Source organism: Erigeron canadensis, chromosome 5 (assembly GCF_010389155.1).
Source record: "Erigeron canadensis isolate Cc75 chromosome 5, C_canadensis_v1, whole genome shotgun sequence".
Lineage (NCBI taxonomy): Eukaryota > Viridiplantae > Streptophyta > Magnoliopsida > Asterales > Asteraceae > Erigeron > Erigeron canadensis.
In genome coordinates this window covers 1,560,500-1,580,968 of record NC_057765.1, presented here as the reverse complement: position 1 = coordinate 1,580,968, position 20,469 = coordinate 1,560,500, and the positions used below count along the sequence as shown (strand labels likewise).

Sequence of the window (20,469 nt, the reverse complement as noted above, 5' to 3'; positions counted from 1 at the left end):
GGAAATGTGTGTGTGCTCTATGTTGCGTATTAGAACTTTCATATTTCAATTCCTTCATATTCCAATTCTATTTACAATTTCTTAATAACATTTTGTGAACTAAACCGCCCCTTACAATGAAACGATGAATTTTATTGGCTAATTTTTAATAGGTTTGATAAAATTGGGTTTACCCCTTTTAAAGGGTGGTGAAAGCCAAAGCGAAATAGAAATTGGCGCATCATATGGTTTTTAGCCACACAAAATATAAGCCACCCCACCGCCTTCAACATTTGCGTACGTATAAAGCCATAGCAAATTATTCTACATTCTACACTTCTATACTCACTCACTCATTAACTACTGTATGTATAATCTGTATCTATATCTTTCTATATCTGTATAGAAACTTCCGAAACTTTGTAATAATCCCTTGCGATTTTGCTGTTTCAGATTTCAATTCAATTTCGATTCATTTCTTCATATCAAATCAATAATATCAATATTCCTTAGGTAGGTAAGCAGCTTTCAATTTTACAGTTAATTCTTTTTTTAATTTATCTATCGAATTGATTATTATTATTAGTAAAAATTCAAGTCTGATTTTTACTGCACACATTTACTGATTGTTTAGTTTAATTTGATTCTTTAAAGTTACTAATTATTTAATTAATATTAGTAGTAATTTGTATGATATGGTTTGATGTTAATGACATAATGATTTGTATTGTAATCATGATGCTATTTAGTTATGTGTCGATGTTACAATCGATAACGAAATTTCGATTTTTGCGAAATGATTACTATGTAACGTGGATTCATAACTTTATGTAATTGAGCTGAATTAGTAAAACATTGATAATTGACCGACACCAGTACCCGATCTACGTGCCCTAAGAATAGAATGTGGAGGACATTGTTTAGACTGATTTTAGCATCCAGCCTATTGGTTGGTTATTGAGATTCTGCACGAGTTGGATTTCCAAACTCGTAGCTCGGCTGGTTATGGAGACGTTGCAAATACGTTCATGTTTTTAGTATGAGCACGGACGTTTTACTTTGTGGGTCGTTGAGTGAGTGCAAGTTTACATTTGCCTTCTGTATTTTGCCCGTGGGGCTGAGTGTGGTGTGTGGATCAGTTTTGCCAGTTACAAAAGAAGTGAACCAACTTCTTTCTCACATATATCTTGTGTATAGTATATTTAGTTTCTTATTTTATTTCAATTATATTATATAAAGTATGTGAAAGTTTACATTTGAATATTCTGTACAAACAAACTATAGGCTTAAAACTATGCGGAGGCTTTATAGAGTTCTCTAGATAGTCCTTGAAGCTTCTTGGTTGGTCCAGAAATTTCTGGAATTATGGGCCAACCTTCATCTGGAAGGTGTTAATCTTTGTGGGTTGAATCCAAGACTTTGCTTGGTTATTGCATTCATAAGTTTAGTGTTATGAATCTTATTTTTGTATATGATGACTCTATGTTTGATGGGTAGATTGGTTTTATGACAGTGTCTTTTAGTCCTGGGAGCTGGCCAATCCAGAAGTTAAGTTTTCTTAGGTTGTGGCATGCGGGTGCACCCACACGGTTCTGCCTCCATGTACAAGCGAATGTCGTCTAAGGATGGTACATATTCGGCTGACTTAGAAGAAGAAGATGGTTCAGGTAAAGCTCAGAAATTCTTTATCATATTTGTTCAAGCTTCGATTCCAATGCTTTTTCTTCTTATAAAAAGGTCATTTGAAGTTAAAAAAATGCAAATGCCTAGATCATACATAATACATTTGATATTAGGACTATAGAATTTTCCACAAAAGTATTCCACCATAATTATCATGCTATTCACCATCACTACTGTTGTATATCTGAGAACTTAATGTTATATAATAATAGTTTTAGGATGTTTCAACTTAAGTATTTATGTTCTTTATATATCGACGAACAATTTAGGGAATCATTATAGTTGCAAATGTATTTGAAAATATATAAAGAAGCATCTTTCAGATGGTTGAACCTTTAAATTGAGATTTGTAATTAGAACACAAATTATTTGTGGGTTTGACAAAAGAAGAGAGTTAAACTTAAGGAAGCTTATGGTGTTTGTAGTGCTTTGTTGTCTCATTAACATTTACAATTACAATATGGCTGTTTGTGATGCTGAATCTTGTTTGTGCATGTAGAGTTTTTGCAGGATGATATGGTCCCAGAGTCCACTGACCCACCTTCAAGACATTCTTTGCCTCATGTACTTGTGGCCTCTATAGTCTCGTTTCTATTTGGTTACCATCTTGGGTTCGTTCTCAATCTTTATATTTCTTATTTTTATTGCCTCTCCCTGAAAAACAAAAAAGTTGAGTTTGTTCGAAGATAATTCCTCATAACACAAAGCATATTGGTGGTGGCAACCGCTGCATGCTTGACAGACCGTTACAAGAAATGCAGATAACTTTGCTTATTGTATGTCCTCTATGTGGTGTAATTCAGAAGAGATATTACATTAAATTAAGAGCATCTAATCCACATAGTAGGAAACTTTCAAAGTCCGTGACATGTAAACACTAAACGTTGTTCATTTATGTGCAGGGTGGTGAATGAACCGCTTGAAAGCATTTCCCATGATCTTGGTTTTAGTGGGGATAGCTTAGCCGAGGGTATCCTTTTGTTCTCACAAAGATCATTATTCTATTTCTCTGATATATTCAATTAAACTGTGTCTTATGTGCTACTTCTCTTTGTTGTAAATGAAGGTTTGGTGGTTAGTACCTGCCTTGGTGGTGCCTTTATCGGATCTTTGTTCAGTGGTTGGATCGCTGATGAATTTGGGCGCCGCAGGACTTTTCAGTTATGTGCTTTGCCTATGGTCATAGGTGCTGCTTGTAGGTAATAATATCTGCAAGAACGATAATGTTTGGCCGATCTTTGACCATTTTAAATGCCTAAAGTGGTTCTAAATAAGGATTAAATAGAGATTGTTCGAAAAAAGGGACATACTAGAGAATGTTTTCGACCATAATTGAAGTTATTTATATGCATTGATTACCCAAGGGCAAATCAAAGAAACATGTAGCCAAATAAATTATTCATCTGTTTACTGATTGTAAGTTATATTTGGCTTCATAACAAGAGATGGGTTATGCATAATACATATTGGAGTGAGTGAAATAGGAATGGGGAAGACCAACTAGTATCAACTATGAAGAACTATAATATATATATTTGTGACACTCAATCTATATTATGTTTGATGCTAACCACCTAGCTTCTGGCGCGTGGCCAGCCGGGGTACCTTCTGGGTATCTTGGCGAGAGGGGATGTTGGCTTGGAGGTCATTGGATCGAATCTTGTATTCCCCATTGACCTCGGGCATTTACCTCTTTAGTGTAAAATGGGCTCCCTTTGGGGATACCAGCGGTGTAAGGCGCCTCGAACCCTGAGCATACTGCCCGTTTGGATGTCACTGCTCAGCTTGATGGAACAACCTTCCCACCTGCCTTTCAAAAAAAAAATAAAAAAAATTATGTTTGATGCTACTTGGTTCTAGATAATATGACCTGCAAATTATATACATGTAGCATGAACTTCAATAGGTTTCTTGGGGATGGGTGTGTTAAGCCCCTTGGCTGAAAGATCATGCTTTCTCTTACTACTTTTCACTTATGCATATAAAGTCTGATCAAGAGATGCCAATTAATAATCTTTGCAGTGCAACAACAAATAATTTGGCGGGGATGCTACTTGGAAGGTTCATCGTTGGAATTGGGCTGGGGATTGGTCCTCCTGTCGCGTCTCTCTATATCACAGAGGTCAAACAGCACTACCTGTTCAGATATGGATGTGCATGTGGATCGGGTGGGTTGGGTAATGGTTTAAAATTGGTCATTTTCGGACTGGTTAACCTGTCTGCTAAACTTGAAGTACTTTTGGTCCTAAATTTTAGTCTTCTTTATATAAATTAATAAATATTAGTGTGTCAAGTATGATTGAATAGTCGGGGTGTTTTACTAATCTGATCTGATCTTTTAACTACAAGTCTATAATGATTTAGGAGGTTTTATGCATTAAAAATGCATTTTGGATGATTTTTGTGTTCTACCGGTTTCCTTTAATCCTTTCTGATTGACTTTCATCTATACCTCTTTGACCCTTTTAGATATGCCATACACACAAATGGCTTTTCCTTAAGTAATTGGTCTGAGATGGCCACCTAACTTCCTTTTTTGATATCTTGAAGGTTTCGCCTCCTTCTGTCCGTGGTACTTATGGCAGCTTCATTCAAATATCAACTTGTTTAGGGTTAATGGGGGCTCTTTTGATAGGGATCCCTGTTAAGAGTATCTCAGGCTGGTAAGGATATAAATGGATGCTACCTTCTCTCTGCACTTTATAATATGCTGTCCAGGTCTTAAAAAATGTAGTAATATATAGGATTCAACATTCGAATCTGCTTGTTCAGGTGGCGTATTTGCTTCTGGTTATCTACTATTCCTTCCTCGCTGCTTGCTCTTGCTATGATTTTCTGTGCTGAGAGTCCACACTGGCTTTACAAGGTTTGTTGTCTATATTAATATTTTCTTGAGATGGTTTATGTTAATCTGAATTTGCTTGTGCATACATTTTTGTGTGTATTATGTACTTCTCTATACACATGGCATGCATATCTAAGGTGTGTCAAAACTATAACGAAACCAGTAGATACTTGAACCAAATGTTTGGTTAGCTGAACCTCTTTCTGTTTATTTATTATTTTTGTTTTAGTTAACAATATGCAATGGGATTGGTTAGTTTTCAGTTTATGTTTGTGTTCAAGATTTTAGGTTTGGACGTGAACCGAAAAACTAAAATAGCATTATGTATTCTTTTAGACATCTTATAGACTAAAGCTAAATTAGATTGGAGAATCTGAAGAACAATAAGTCCTTTTCTACTTCTTTATGAACTTATACTAAAAAAGCATTTACTATTTCAAAGTTGTTACTATGTACTTAATATAGGACCAACCACAAATAGACCAATGTCTTTATTTAATAAATCAAATAATGTATGAGTTGGCAATATGGCATTACGTTTTTGGATTTTGATGATGTTGGAACATAAAATAATTATTTGTTTGAAGTTTTTTACTTTGGGTAATTGAAATTAAGACATTCTCTCAATAAATTTTGGTTGACTGGTAAACTTGTGACTGAACTGCAAACCGATATATGAATTTAGTATCTTTTGGTGTAGGTTATAGTTAAACATTATGTCGAAGCAATTTAATCAGTCGAGTTACCTAAACTACATTTTCTATCAGTTAACCAGTGTAATATGCTGCTGGACATATCAGCACGTGTTTCTTCCAGCTAAAAAGTTTGTTCGTTACTACAGCACGAATTTACTAGATGACTTAAAAAGTTCCAATATGCATCAAATAGCCTGTAAGTTACTTGCATACTACATGCTAGTGCTTGAGCTAATGTGAATTTCCTCCTATGCTTAATAGAGGGGACGTAATACTGAAGCGGAAGTGGAGTTCCAGAAGCTTCTAGGATCTGCAAATGTTAGATCAGCAATGGCAGAGTTACTAAAATCAGATAGAGGAGATGAAAGTGATACCGTTACGATTTCAGAACTTATTTATGGGCGTTATTCTAAAGGTAACTGTGAACTATTAAGGGCAAAATATAGGGTTACCATCATGCATATACCCCCTACCTAGTTTTGATCTGGGCAATCAGACCTACTTGGATTTCTTCACTCCACTGCAAATTGCACTGTTATTCACGTTCTCGTTTTGCAGTTGTATTTATTGGATCAACCCTATTTGCTTTACAACAGCTATCAGGCATAAATGCTGTCTTTTACTTCTCTTCAACTGTATTTAGAAGTGCGGGAATTCCGTCAAACCTTGCCAACGCCTTTGTGGGGATCGTCAACCTATTTGGTAATCACTCTATATCTGACATCTCGTGGTTAACCTGTTAGCCTACCTGATCTACCTATCAGCCACCACATAGTTTCTGACATCAGATTTACATTTATACAGGATCTTTCATTGCATTGCTTTTAATGGATAAACTTGGGAGGAGGGTTCTCCTTCTGTGGAGTTTCTTCGGCATGGTAATTTTTGTATGCCTAATTGTTGATGCCTCATTGAGATTATTACTGCATAAATGGATGTATTGCTATATACTATATAAGTATAAAGCGTGTTTGGATGTGTTTTGGAAGTGATTTTGTGATATTAATTAATCATATAATCAACTGTAATAGAACCGCATGTAGGAGATATGTCTTGGTGTGATTTTGCTATTTGAAGTTGGATAGTTTAAACATCAGATGCTTCAGTACTTCAGAAATTCTGATTATTCAAGGAATAAGTGGAAAAAAAAGCTATCAAAAGTGTTTGTATAATGGCTAGATTTCTTGTGAAATTGGAGTAAAATTTTCACAAATTAGATTAAAAGAAGGGATATTACTAATAGGTAATTTTTTTTTGTTATCCTTAGACAATCAGTTATGTTGCAGCTTTTCTAAATTATATCCATATATGACTTCTACATAACATGATACTTTGAAGAATTTGTTTATCCAGCAAGTATCGAAAAGTGAATACTGCAAATGTAAGCAACTTTATACAAAACATTTGAGTATCATCAGATAATCTCTTTCAAAGCATAAATCCAAGTCCCCCAGTAAGTTATGTCTTTTAAAACGAAGGTTAGATGTACTTGTAATCCAAATTCACCCATGAACAATCTTAAAAGGGCCAATTTTATCATCTGTTTTTCTCTTGTCATTATTTGCTCATAGGACTGGCAATGTTTCTTTAATTGCATAAGTACTGAAGTTGCGATACTAGATTTGTAAAGTTTTATTGTTGTTGCTCAGGCAATATCTACGGTCTTCCAAGCAGTTGGCGCGGGTCTGTTTGCATCAACGTCTGGGGCTTTTTACCTCTCTATCGGTGGTATGCTAATGTAAGACCACTTTGTACTTCCTTAAAATAATCCAAATGATCATTATTTTTGATAAATGATCAATTTAATGTCAAGATTTAGTTTTCTAAAATTTCTTTTGGTAGTTTAAGAAAGATGAAGTGCCTCATCAGAGAACTTGGTAGCCCAAGCCAAGTTTAAGCCTAGCATGTTAGGGCTTCACACCCCTGCAAAGGCTAATGAGCTAAGCTTCAGTTAGGTCAAGCTTCAGATAACCATCAAAACGAAAATCGGAACACCCTAAGCTTTTATATAGACAGAGCATTGATTGAGTTCTGACTTGGTTGTCTCAAATGCATCTCTTAAAATTTGGAGCAATATAGACGGGTTAAGGAATAGGGATTTAAACTGGTCGGGTTTGTAACAAGTAAAATATTTTGAGGGGTTCCAAGCGGATTAGGTCGGATAGGGTCAAAAACTTCGCTTGTCTATTTCATAAGTGTTATTAATAGTTGGTGTAAAAATGAATGATCAAAGAAACTGTGATTAATACAAGGATCAAAACATTTATTTTGTCAATGAAGCAGTATGGTAGCTTTTTAACCAGTTACAATACTTTGAAGTTTGAACCATTAAACTCATTTGACATTATTACAAATTAACATGTTCTCACCTGAATAGCTTAGAATTCTCCCCATCTTTCCTAAATGCTCCGTTCTTTTATATGATAAATGTAAAACGTAGCTTATCTTTATGCAGGTTTGTGTTTTCATTTGCTATTGGAGCCGGGCCTGTTCCAGGTCTCCTCATCTCAGAAATCTTTCCTAGCAGAATAAGAGCAAAAGCCATGGCCTTTTGCATGTCAGTTCATTGGGTAATACTCCTCGTATATCTGTAACTCCAGTTCTTTGGGGTGGATGATGGGTAGTTCAGACGCATTGAGGAATATTTAAAAATGGGTTTGGGTCAGTATGGATAAAAGTTTCGTATGGGTCAAACGGGACGGGTAGGGTTACCCATCATTTTCTTTGTCCCTTTTTCCTTGAATCCTATAACACAAAAACTTTCTTTTATATTGTGGGTCCTTAGCCATTGTACTCAATCTTGGGTACATTTTGCTTGGCGGGGGTAGCATTTGTTAAAATTACCACCTCCAGTTTTTGTAGTTTGATTGACAAAATGATTCTTGGTAAATGTCGTATGTATTTACTAGGTGTTCAATTTCATGGTGGGATTACTCTTTCTACGCTTACTCGAGCTAATGGGCCCTCAGCTATTGTACTCGATGTTGGGTACATTTTGCTTGGTGGGAGTAGCATTTGTTAAAAGGAACATCATGGAAACAAAAGGAAAAACACTTCAAGAAATTGAGATAGCTCTTCTGCCACAAGAATAGACCGGAGTTTAGACAGGTTTTCTGTTATGGTGATAAGAGTAAAATGGAGATCGATTATAATACTGGTACTAATCCGAAGTAACTGAGGCTATCTACAACATAGGAGGTTGGTGAGCAATGTATTAGAGGTTATTTGTATGTTAGGAAGACGATGGATGTAAAGTAAACAAAGACTTGATATATTTGATATGCAAATGTGTGCAATACTAAATATGAAGTAGTATAACCTTTTTCTAAAAGCTGATGTTAAATAATTGGTTAGGAATCCATACTTTATTAGATAATAACGATAACGATTATTAGAAAATTGTATGCATTATTTAGAGAATGTATACTAGGTACCAGGTACTAATTGTAGATTAAAAATTTATTAAAATAATAATTAAATGTCGAAATGTAAAATATAGATAGTTTTTCTTTAATGGTTACATTACATTGGGTCTATTTGGATGAAGGCTTTTTTATGGGCTTTTTAGTGGCTAGGGCGTAAGGCTTCTAAATAAAAGCTACTCTTGAAATAAAAAGTCTTAAAATAAAAACCCTATACCCTGGTTAAATTTTTTTCCCATATGCTCCAGTAATCCAAATCGCTTTAACAACTCCTTTTTCATATTGAGTTTTGCATGATCAATAATCATATCTTTATACACATCTCTCTCTCTCTCTCGGTGGCTATTCATAACATTCACTTTTGGCTTATCACTTACGGTAAGTTAATACTTAATTATTGTGTTTCTAACTTTATGAATTGTTTTTTACTTTTTGTTGATTTGATTGTTATTTTTCTGTTTATATATATGCTTAAACAATCGTATAATATAGGCGTTGAATTGGGATTTCTCGGAATAGTTACCTAAGATTCTAAGAATATTATGGCTGATGCAACAGCTATAATAAAAGTATACTCACATAAGGCATTACATCATGCTTTCAAGTTCCAACTTGTTAAATTCTTTAATTTAAAAATTTATATTGATATTTTGTTAAAATAGTATCCATAATCATATGTAACACATCTATGTATGTTTTTTTATTGAACCCTCATAATCATCTATAATGATGGTTAACATATAACCCCGCCTACTGCTAAGGATTTGACTTGTGGCTTTGCTCGTAGTTATAGACGTTTATGACTTGAAGTTTAGCTTCCTGGACATTTGTTTTCTTTGCATGGTGAACGAGTATCAAGGTTTCGGCTCCTTGGTGTGGTTTTGTAGTTCTTTCTATAAAACAAAACATACGTTAGTTGCTTTGTGTTTTTTGGTAGATACATTTTTACTAGGGACCCACAAAATAAGTTTTTCAATCTATGTTACCATAAAAGTAATGAACAATGTTTTAAATACCGGTAAATACCGGCCGGTATTATCGGTATCGGAGACCACGCCGGTATTTTAAGTCCGGTATTTTTTCGGTATTTTCACTATTCAATACCGGCCGGTATTTCCGGTATTCCCGGTATTTTCCGGTATTACCATACCGGTATTTCCGGTATTTTCAAAAATTAAATTTTGATTTTTTATATTTTCAAAAATTAAATTTTGATTTAAAAAAATTTTTTTTTTATGATATTTTAATGTTATTTTTTGTTATTTGTGAACTTTAAAATCTATATTTTATCATGAAATACATATTTGGTATTATTTTTGACTATTTTTGTTAAATTGTAACAAGTTTTGTAAGATTTTTACACAAAAAAATATAATAATTTTAAAATAGTCGTACCGGCCGGTATTCCCGGTATTACCGATAATACCGGAAATTTTTTCCACGCCGGTATAACTAAAATACCGGTTTTTAAAACATTGGTAATGACTACCGACTAGTAAAAAAGAGTCGTAGTTCAATGATGTGGAGCCGTAATACCAAATGACATCAACTTATCACTTTGTACAAACAAGGTTGATCATCTTATCCTTGTGAAAATTTTATACCTGTTAATGTAATTTTACATTTTTAGCTATATCTTGCAGCTTGTTTATTAAACAGTTTTATATAATTGAAAGCTTTATTTTTACAGCTCTAACCCTTAACTTCAGCCTTAGTTGTAGCCCTAGCTCTTAGCTCCGGCTATTTTTACCAAACATACCCAAAAAAACATGACATTGATATTGGAATGAAAATATAAAGTTGCACCTTAACTAGGCTAAAAATTTAAGAAGTATTCATTTTTTGTATTTACATTATATAGCATATGTATGTTTAAGTACTTAGGCATGATCTTTATCTATTAATATAAAAAAATCGGAGTAACCATGATCAATAAATTTTCTCGTGAAAGATAATATCAAACCTTAACAAACATGTATCTTAAAAGTGTCAAACAACAAAAGAATCTTGTATTTAACAACAAATGTCTTTCTTTTCTACTTTTGTTGCTTATTTAAAACTTGTAATCAGGGGAGGCGCAGGTGCAGCAGGAGGAAGAGGAGCCATAGTACATACAATGACGACCACCGCCATCGGAAACCGCCGCTCACCATCACTACTAATTATTCCAAATGCTTCATCTATTTCATCTTATGGATCTGCTCTTACTGAATTTGAAAATGAAAAGGTCATGTCTGATTTTAGAAGGTGTGATTGAGTCTTAAATTTTTTCTTTCCTTGTTCATAATGTTTACAAACCCGACCAAAAAATAATATAAATAGTTATACTTTTGTACGTGTTATAAGTATTAATGTGACATAATATATTTATATATCGAGAGATGTGGAATATAAGGCTGCTAGGTATCTAAGGTTAGGTGTGAAACACTCACATATTATTTTTTTAATCCATAAAATTCATGAGGCCATGCGATTTAATTAAATTCAACAAATATTTAAAAATAAATTAGTATTTGAAGGCTTCACACCTAAGCTTAGATTTGGACAGCCTTATATTCATATGCATAATGTTGTTGTAATATATATGTGTGTTTTGGAACTAGCAGGACAATGAATACAGGATATGGTTCAACAAGTATATCAATAATAAATAGAAGGCAGAGTATTGTGCATGCATCTTATTCAATTGATACTTCAAGCATTATTATGAAACCACCATCAAATCCTGCAGCAAAAAACCTTCTTGATGCTTTCCATTTGTTGGAAAGTGATGCTACAATTAGGGTACGTACCCGTTCAATAATATATACCTTCTATTCCTTTTTTTTTTTTTTTGTTTGGTTTGATCAGTTAGATTATGTTATGTGATGATCTTTTTTTACTTTTTGTGCTAATTGTTTACTAATTTTTTTTTTTTTTTAGAAAGTTGTGATGTCGAAATCAACAGATTACTACCTATGGAATTTCATTGCGAGGAACAAAGCAGTTCAGGAACTTCATAGCTTAAAACCGTGCACAGGTTTGTTAGTTCCCTCGATAAAATGCCACTGGATACTTACAATAGTGTTGTAATATTTAAAAGTTGGATACTAATGATTTTGGGATGCCTTTAATAAGGCACAAAATCTTGATCTATAATTGGTGTGCTTATTTTTGCAAAAACGTTCGGAACTATACTTGTGAGCTTACAATCTAGAGCATCTTCATGACACAGCAAACGAAGAAACAACCATGAGCTACACGCAAGAGGGAGAATCTGCATCTCAAATCATTAAATGGTTATTTCCATTCAAATCTGAAAGGGTCACAGAGTTCATTGAAAAAATAAAGGGTATTGTGTTTGGTGCACTACAATGTTTGCCAGAAAATAAGAACACTATGTTGCCACTTGACGGTGTATTAGAAGAGAGAGTACGATCTCCAATTCTCCTCCCTATTGTCCTAATCATGGTAGTCTTCGTGACTACAAGCATGGAGAATTCGTGATCCCTCGATCTCTGGTATTAACTTCTTTGAAAGGTTCGTTGGAAAGTAGTTTTGGAGGTTTTTTTTAAACCATCTTGCATCACATTTGAGTGTGAACCGTAAGTTGCTTGATTAGATTGTTTTTAGTATTCGAAACCATATGGTGATGATAAATTTTCCGAATTATAGTAGATCTTCAATAATAGGGATAATTATCCCTAGATATTGGATAAATTTTTGTAACTAGCTACTACAATTACATTTGAGTGTGAACAGTGAATTGCTTGGTTATATTGTTTTTAGTATTTGAAATCATATGGTGATGAATTTTTTTGCAAATTCTAGTAGATCTTCAATAATATGGATAAATTATCCCTAGGTAATTGGATAAATTTTTGTTACTAGTTGTACTAAAAGTATGTGTTATATTAGAACATATGCTTTGTGATCATGAAACATGGGTCACAGTTCATGGAGATTCATGTTTGATAGTAGCTTTTTGTATCTATGTTTATGATGTCGAGATGTTTAGATGGTGTTTGAGATTGCGTTCTGGGGGAAATTATTTGATATATCTTTGGCGCAACCACATTATTATCTTATGCTACATCATTTGATCCCACTTTGATGATTTTTTGTATACAGTTTATCTTTAGTATAATTATTACAAGTGCATCATTTCTAACATTTCCTTCAAGATTCTTTAAAACAAAAGCCATGAAATCCTAGAGGAAAATTTAAGTGAATAGGCACTTTCAAGTCTTGCTACAACTGCATTTGTCTCCCATCTTCTTCGCATCCAAAATCACTAGATAACACATTTGTTAGTTCACTTTTTTGTGTTCATAAACATTTATTTGATCAAAGTTCTGTTTGGGCATTAATTATGATCACATACCTCTACCACGACAAGGTATTCATCATCTTTGTCGTTTCCCTTTGAGATGAAAATTGGCTCACCTATGAATCTTCACGTCCCTACTGACCATGCTTGAGTGGAATTCAACTCGATGTTTAACTTACCAACTGTATCAAATGGGAAATTTGGTAGTTCTAGGCGAGCACCTAAAGATTTGCTGCATACATATACGTATTATCGTGTCCATCAAAATCTTGATTGATAACGGGAAAGTCAGTTGCGCTTTCCCATTGATCATTTAACGGATTCAAACAACATTTTTAACCGAACTGAACAAAAACCGAATCCAATGGTTTTATTTTTCTAAAAACCGAATGGATCGGTTCGGGTTTCGGTTTTAGCCAAAAACCGACCCATATTCACCCCTTTGATACACCTGATATTGCTAGTCCTGTTATTTGCAATCTTTCAATAATAAGACTACGCTAATTTATATCTTCAAATTCAACAATGAACTCGATGTAAGTCGACTTTCTAGGCCACCCAGTTCTAATCCCAGGCCATACCAGTTTCCTGTACTTTGACCTCTCAAATTTTGGTTGCCTTGTCTGGTCCTATTCCAACCCATAGCACGCCCTAGTTGACAATATGGATAATTCCAAAGTATATAACTTCTATGAAGATAAATAATGCTATATTACTTTTATCCTTGCGTGTAGATACTGCCGTTAAACACCACCCCTGCATTTTAGCTGCTGCGATTGCAAACGCAGAGTTGGTTCACGTTCAAACAAAGATAACAAGTTTTATACACAGCAGACCAACAAAATCTATGAGAAAGGGCAAACTCTAAATCTTCTGTATGTTAGGACAAAATAATTTAACTTATAATTCCACAATAAAGAAATAAAAAATTTAACTGCAAAAATCCTAGAAAGGGTTCCAAGTTCTTTATTCAATCCTTCCTTACCTCGTACATCTTTTAACTTGATTTTACACACAACAATATTGATGCATAAAAACCAACAAATACCCGGCTTACCATAAGCAAGTAATCAAGAAAACTGGATTGAAAAATCACCCCCAGTTCGTTTTGTAACTTCAAACCCCCCAAAATCATCAAAATCAGAGTCTGAATCTATGTCTCGATGATCACCCCATTCTTCGGACCCAGATGAGCCGTAATCTGCACCCTGGTTTGCAGATGGAACCCTCAGTTGGGACACAGGAACTGGTAATGGTTCCTCGTTTAGATACTTGTCATGAAGCAGTTCCATTGCTGTGGCCCGACCCGTTGGGTCAAAACAAATTAGTTTCTTCACGAGTGAAATCTCATCTTGTGATCGGTTAGGTAGACACGAGGCTAACCCACTTGGGTTTTCAACTTTTGAAAAAGAGATAATTTGGTAATCGGGAAGTTGAGTACAACCTGGCCAAACTTCCTCATTTAAGTTACCCAAAACCGTGTAGATTCTGCTCAACTGATCGATGTCTGAATTTCCTGGAAAAAGTGGTTTTAAAGTGAAAAGCTCAGCAATGATACAACCAAGAGACCATAAATCAATTTCCGCCCCATAATTTGTAGACCCAAAAAGAAGCTCTGGTGCTCTAAACCAACGCGTGCCAACACACGATGTTAAAAGTCCAGCTTCTGTCCCACCGTCATTGGTTTCATAAGAATAGTTGCTTTTGAGAAAGTCTTCCTCTACATCACTTGTGGTGCATGTAGCAAGACAAGATGTATCTGCATCAGGGAAATTTGTTTCTCTATCGGTTTCATCCAACGGGTCTTTAGATTTATAGTGATCCAACTGTTCATATTCCTCTATGGTCCCAAGAGGTCCTTCTATAAGATCTGAACGATTTTCTTGACTAATAATTTCTGTTTCTGGGACAGGTTTCTGTTGTTGAGATAAAGACGATTCTTGGCTTTGTGATTGTGGGTTGTCTTGAACTGCAACAAATCCAGGAGCTAGGCGTATCCTTGCCTACATGAATATATAACATACGAGTAAGAGAAGGGATTTGCAAGAATGACAGCAAACTTTAAAGTTCACGATAAGGTTGAAATTCACCCAAAAAAATGGTTTAAGCTGTGCAATAAGTTTCATCAAGATCAGTATAAAACAGGTTGATTGCTATATTCTCTGCATTTAATTGTCACTACTCACTAGGCTAGGATGGAGAATGGCAACAAACTTTGTCGTTTACTTCCCGTTGACTATCTTCGGTAGCCAAATTATAAAAATCGGAACAAAGTCAGACATCATTCGTTGCTTCTAACCCTACGTTAATTGGCTGCAAAGTTTCCTAGTTGTAAGAAAACTAATCACGGGATACACCACCTATAAGCCTTAGTGATGCAAGATCCTGGGCAGGTCTATAATTAATATCATGCGAGATTCTTCTACCTACATCCATCACTATAAACATAATTTTGAGTCGTGGTAGCATATGGAAATTCTAGTTCACATACATCCTTCGCTTTGCAAAGCCACACAAGTACATCTTTATGGAAACCGATTAGAATGTACAACAATTTCTAATTCCAAATTCCTTTAGCTTCTACTCTAACATATATTATTGGACATTAGTTCTTTTGATTTTAAGTTTTAAACTCCGTTTAGACTATCTCCAATGTTAGGTGCACTTTTAGACGTCCTTATCTGCCACATCATATCCTTACAGATGCATAAAAATATCCTCATTTCATCTCCAACCCTACAAATATCCTTAACTTTCATAGATTTCCAACTCATTAAAGTGCGGGTAAAGATGACTTTTTGATCTACAATAATGGCAAGGGCGTATAAGGGTCTATCGATCTCCTAAGGGCACATTTAAATTATAGTCTTGTATCAATACAAAGTTTTCAAATTCATACAAACATCATCCTTCACAATAACTAATCATAAAAAAACATAAACAACAAACCAAAAAACACAAAAACATTAGAATACTACCTGACCGAAATCGGCTAACTTAAGTACACCATCCTCAGAAACCAACAAATTAGCCGGCTTCAAATCACGATGAATAATCGAACTCCGATGACAAGCATCAACCGCCAACAGAATCTGAACAATCCATCTCTTAATCTCCCCAACACTCAAACCCCCATTTTTCTTAAACATACGAATAACACAAGACAAATCAGTTGGAAGATACTCAAGAACAAGAACAGCATCTTCATCATCATCTTCATCCCAGAAATACTCATGTAAAACGACAACGTTTGGTGAATGCTGGAGCGTTTGAAGAGCTTCGATTTCGCGAAAAGCGGATTGGTAATCGTGGACTTCTTTTAAAGCGACAGGGGTGTTGTCGGATATACGTATAGCTTTGTATACGTCGGAATATGTTCCTGATCCTATGTGTTTTTCGATTTTGTATTTTGTGATTATTTCTTGTCGGGTGTGGATGCTCCAGCTCTTTCCCCCTTTTCTCCGACCATCCTCCATTTTATTTTAATATCTGGTTTTTTAGGGTTTTGAATTTTGGTATGATTTTACCTTTGATCAGAAGGACAAGGAGATGAAGTTATTATATACAAAACTTATAATGGTATAAATTTTGGAAAGTGAAGTATGTCTCGTGGTCACATCCCTAATAATTTAGTGGTGGAAGTGTCCGTCTAACGGTTGTCCGATCTGTTGCTAAGTTGTTTTGCAAACATAAATATGACTAATGGACTTGGGTCGAAAACTGAAAAAACTGAACCCAAAAAATAATTATAGAAAATGTTTTAAGCTTTTCATTTTAAATTTTTTAAAAAATTAAAAGAGTTTATTGTTTTTTAAAAAACAAATAAAAATTTGAAAACTAAAAAACAATTTAGAGATGTGAGAGAGGGGAGTAATGAAATGAAAATGGAAAATAAGAAAAAGATCTTTTCAAGTTTTCAATAGAAAAGTGAAAAACATTGGTTTTGTTTTCATGAAAAACATTCTTAGAACGCGATTTATGTTTTTCATGTTACAAAAATGAAAAACAAAGGATGTTTTCCATGACCAAACGCCCCCTAATGGTTTTAGTTTTCAAAAATCAAATTCTAACGATTTGGTTTCCGGTTTTAGTAAAAAGACGACCCAAAGTGAACCGTACCCACCTCATATACAACATAAACAATAAACATTCTTATTAGTCCCACATATCTTAATTAATTTATCATATTTATGCATTGTTTACTTATACAATTTAGTGTAACATTCGTACAATATGATCAACGTATCAAAATCAATTGTATGTTTATCATCTCCTTTTTCATAAAGGTATGAGAAAACTTAAAAGCATGAGAAAACTTAAATAATAAACTTACAATTTAGTGTAACATTCGTACAATATGATCATCTCCTTTTTCAAAAATCAATTGTATGTTTGGCATGAGAAAACTTAAAAGCTACATAGTTTTCTCAAAGATATTATATATTATATACTTTATTTAAACAACACAATGTGAATAGTAACTTGTTTGTGTGGCGAGTTAGTATTCGTCCACGTCACAACTCGTACCATTGTTTGGATGTTGCCACATCGCATCATGTTTGAGTTTTCTACTACGGGTTATTTATTGGTTTCTTCACGCTTTATTTCTTTTGCGTTATTCAATCTCTTTATAGCAATTATATACATTATTGTATACTTTATTAAAGCAACACAATATGAATAGTAACCCGCCTACATTACGAGTTATTATTCTTCCACGTCACAACCCGTACCACTATTTGGATATTGTCACATCTCATTCTGCTTGAATTCTCACATAATATATTGAGTATTTTGCCACATTGTACCCCGTTCGAGTTTTTTACTATGAGTTATTCTTTTTTGCATACTTTAAAAAAAATATATTCATGATATATTAATGGTTTTTATTTAAATATTTGAAGATAAAGTGTGTCTGACATTATTAAGCATCATGTTCAATCTGTCCTAATTATTACAGTTATGGATCCCTCGGTTACAAGTGAATCACCTTTTACAACTAGTTAAAGACCGACTAGTGTTTTCCATCCTAGCATATTAGTTCTAGTGTATGATCATAGACAACCATCAGAATTAAACTAATATACTTAGATATAGAACCAATAATAGTATGAAGAACTAGTAAAACATGGATCTACGATAAACAGTAAAACATACTTCAACAGATTCTAACAAACAAAATAAAACAATAAATGTCTACATGATCACATCGATCCAAACAAGTATTCAGCCTACTAGCCTAGCATTATTAAAAGAATAACAAAGTCTGAAAAGATGAAAGACATTGTTTACCAACTAAAAGCAAATAAGGATGAAGATTGGAAGGCGTTAAAAGCTCCAAAACCTTCTTGGAATCTGCAACTATGACCTAGGGTAGAATATGGGCGGTTAAGGCTGCTGAATCGGCTCTTTCTTAGGGTTTTGAGGGTTAGTTCAACTTATATAGAGCTGTAAGTCGGTTGCTGATCTAGGCCGCCCGGCGGCGCTGGCTGGGCCTGCCAGTGGCGCTGGGCATGGGCTAGCGGCGCTGGTGACTTGATGAGCGGCGCTGGTTTCTCCTGATGCAGCTGGTGCATCTTCGTTCGGCTCTCGAATCAACTCCTAGTGTCTTGTAACTTCATAGGACTTTATCTTGAGTTACTTGATGCCATTTACCCTCTCTCGCATCTTCCGTGAACCTGCATAAACATACGATTCACTAAGTACCGATAGTTCCGGAATATTAACTCATTTAGACATAGAAATGAAGCATTTCAATAGGGATTTTTATCACAAAATGGACGCTCATCAAACTCCCAATATCGAAAGGCATAAGGTCTATGAAGAATTCAACATCGTTTAGGGTCAAGACAAAATCACGTATTATTTGATTAGGTTTGGTTAGTGACTCGTTTACCATTTCTATATCAAGCACATATTTCAAAGTACATGTGTGCACATCAATCAAGGGAACAAAACTAGAGGAAACAAGGCTATAATCGGCTCCGGAATCAAATAAAACCATTGCATATTGACCATTGAAAAGGAATGTACCTGCAACCACATTAGGATCATTTCGGGCTTCATTAGCATTGACCGCAAAGGCTCGTCCACGAGGTTGCACTTGGTGGCCATGTTGTCCCTGGTTTTGGTTTTACCCGGCTATTTGTAGTTGGTTGGGGTGGACGGCTACTTGAACTTGTTGTCCCACCCATCGAGGACAATTGTTGCGGTAGTGATGAGGGCTACCACATTCGAAACACTCACCTCTTCGTTGATTACCATGAGGAGGGACGGATTGAATAAGAGCCACATTCATTGAGGTCGTCCCCGGTGCTCTACAATCTCTTGATAAATGCCCGAGTTGGTTGCATTTAAAACAAGCCCCACATTGGATGTTAATGGGATGATGCTTATTACACTTGTTACAAAAAGGATGAGGTCCCGCATAAGGCCTCCTTGCCGGCTTAACCACAACCATCACTCTTCTCCGGTTAGCATTCTTAGGGTCAAACCTACCCATCTTCCTCACCCCACTACTCTCCGCCACATCTTTCCTCTTTGATGATGATGATGATGATTTACTCAAAACCCCGCTCCTCAACAAATCTTTGGTCACATTACCGGCTCGGTTAATAGCATCGGTCATAGAAGTAGGCATGACTGAGTTAACAAGATATCGGACTTGTGAAATCAAGCCCAATACAGACTTATCAATAGCCCGGTGCTTGGGGTTCACCTAGTGAGGAACAAGGGTAGACAAGTCTTGGAACCGTCTAATGTAGCCCTTGTAGTCGGCCCCGTCCATCTTGAGGTAGACAAATTCAATGGTTAAATTTTGGAGTTCATAGGGAGGGCAACACTTTTCTTTCACTTTTTCCTTGAAATTGGCCCATGACAAATTGTAAGTCCGACCCAAGCTAACTTCTTGATTCCACCAACTTAGAGCATCATCTTTAAACATGCCGGATGCATAAAAGAATCCGGTCATCATAGGTGCAATGACTTCTTTCAATTACCGCTTCGATTCTTTCAAACCACCTAATACACTCAACGGGACCACCCTTTCGATCAAACTATGACGCCCCACAACTCTTGAAGTCTTTGAAGATACATCCTTGACGGTACACCCTATGTTCATTATACCTAGGGATATAGTTGTCAACCGCCACCGGTTCCTCCTCCTCCTCACCTACCACAACATGAGGTTGGGCACCCTCATTAATCACATTTTTCGGATTTTCAACATTTTGAGGCTCATTAGGTTGAGCCCTATTGTTCCCTTCAAGAGTTGCCGTGACTTGGGCAACAATAGTTGGCATGATATTGGTGACCGTTTGAGCGATCACCTCCGCCAAGTTTGGCCCGGGAGCCTCACCACGGCCCATACCTCGGCGTCCACCATGGCCCCTACCTCTACCTCCCTGCTCTTCCGGTTGAGCTTCCGGTTGAGGCTCTTGAGAGTTAGCCCTATAGTTAGCTCCGGCTCTCCATGGTCTCACCATTTCTATAAAACAAGTAACACGTTCACCCGAAAGTTAATCTCAAAATGCTCAC

General features: G+C 35.4%; 3 protein-coding genes across 4 annotated transcripts; 1 reads left to right on the top strand and 2 right to left on the bottom strand.

Moving 5' to 3' along the window:
- Positions 1-271: 271 nt before the first annotated feature.
- Positions 272-8,533, top strand: LOC122600034 (probable plastidic glucose transporter 2). Of its 2 annotated transcripts, none has more exons than XM_043772678.1 (15): positions 272-344; positions 433-492; positions 1,493-1,646; positions 2,162-2,273; positions 2,565-2,632; positions 2,729-2,861; positions 3,685-3,784; positions 4,213-4,325; positions 4,435-4,528; positions 5,464-5,617; positions 5,761-5,904; positions 6,007-6,080; positions 6,852-6,940; positions 7,658-7,772; positions 8,112-8,533. In XM_043772678.1, the coding sequence occupies exons 3-15, from the start codon at positions 1,550-1,552 to the stop codon at positions 8,292-8,294; spliced, it is 1,476 nt and encodes a 491-aa protein (XP_043628613.1). In that variant the 5' UTR covers positions 272-344; positions 433-492; positions 1,493-1,549; the 3' UTR covers positions 8,295-8,533. The 2 variants fall into 2 exon arrangements, with proteins under 2 accessions (XP_043628613.1, XP_043628611.1); XM_043772676.1 differs by having other exon boundaries at positions 433-496.
- A 5,280-nt stretch (positions 8,534-13,813) lies between these two features.
- LOC122599796 (cyclin-dependent kinase F-1) lies at positions 13,814-16,606 on the bottom strand. The gene is made up of 2 exons (XM_043772382.1): positions 15,912-16,606; positions 13,814-14,936 (listed from the first exon to the last, which is right to left on the bottom strand). The coding sequence occupies exons 1-2, from the start codon at positions 16,407-16,409 to the stop codon at positions 14,004-14,006; spliced, it is 1,431 nt and encodes a 476-aa protein (XP_043628317.1). The 5' UTR covers positions 16,410-16,606; the 3' UTR covers positions 13,814-14,003.
- A 2,460-nt stretch (positions 16,607-19,066) lies between these two features.
- Positions 19,067-19,573, bottom strand: LOC122599460. Its single transcript, XM_043771975.1, has one exon. The coding sequence runs from the start codon at positions 19,571-19,573 to the stop codon at positions 19,067-19,069; it is 507 nt and encodes a 168-aa protein (XP_043627910.1).
- Positions 19,574-20,469: the final 896 nt, after the last annotated feature.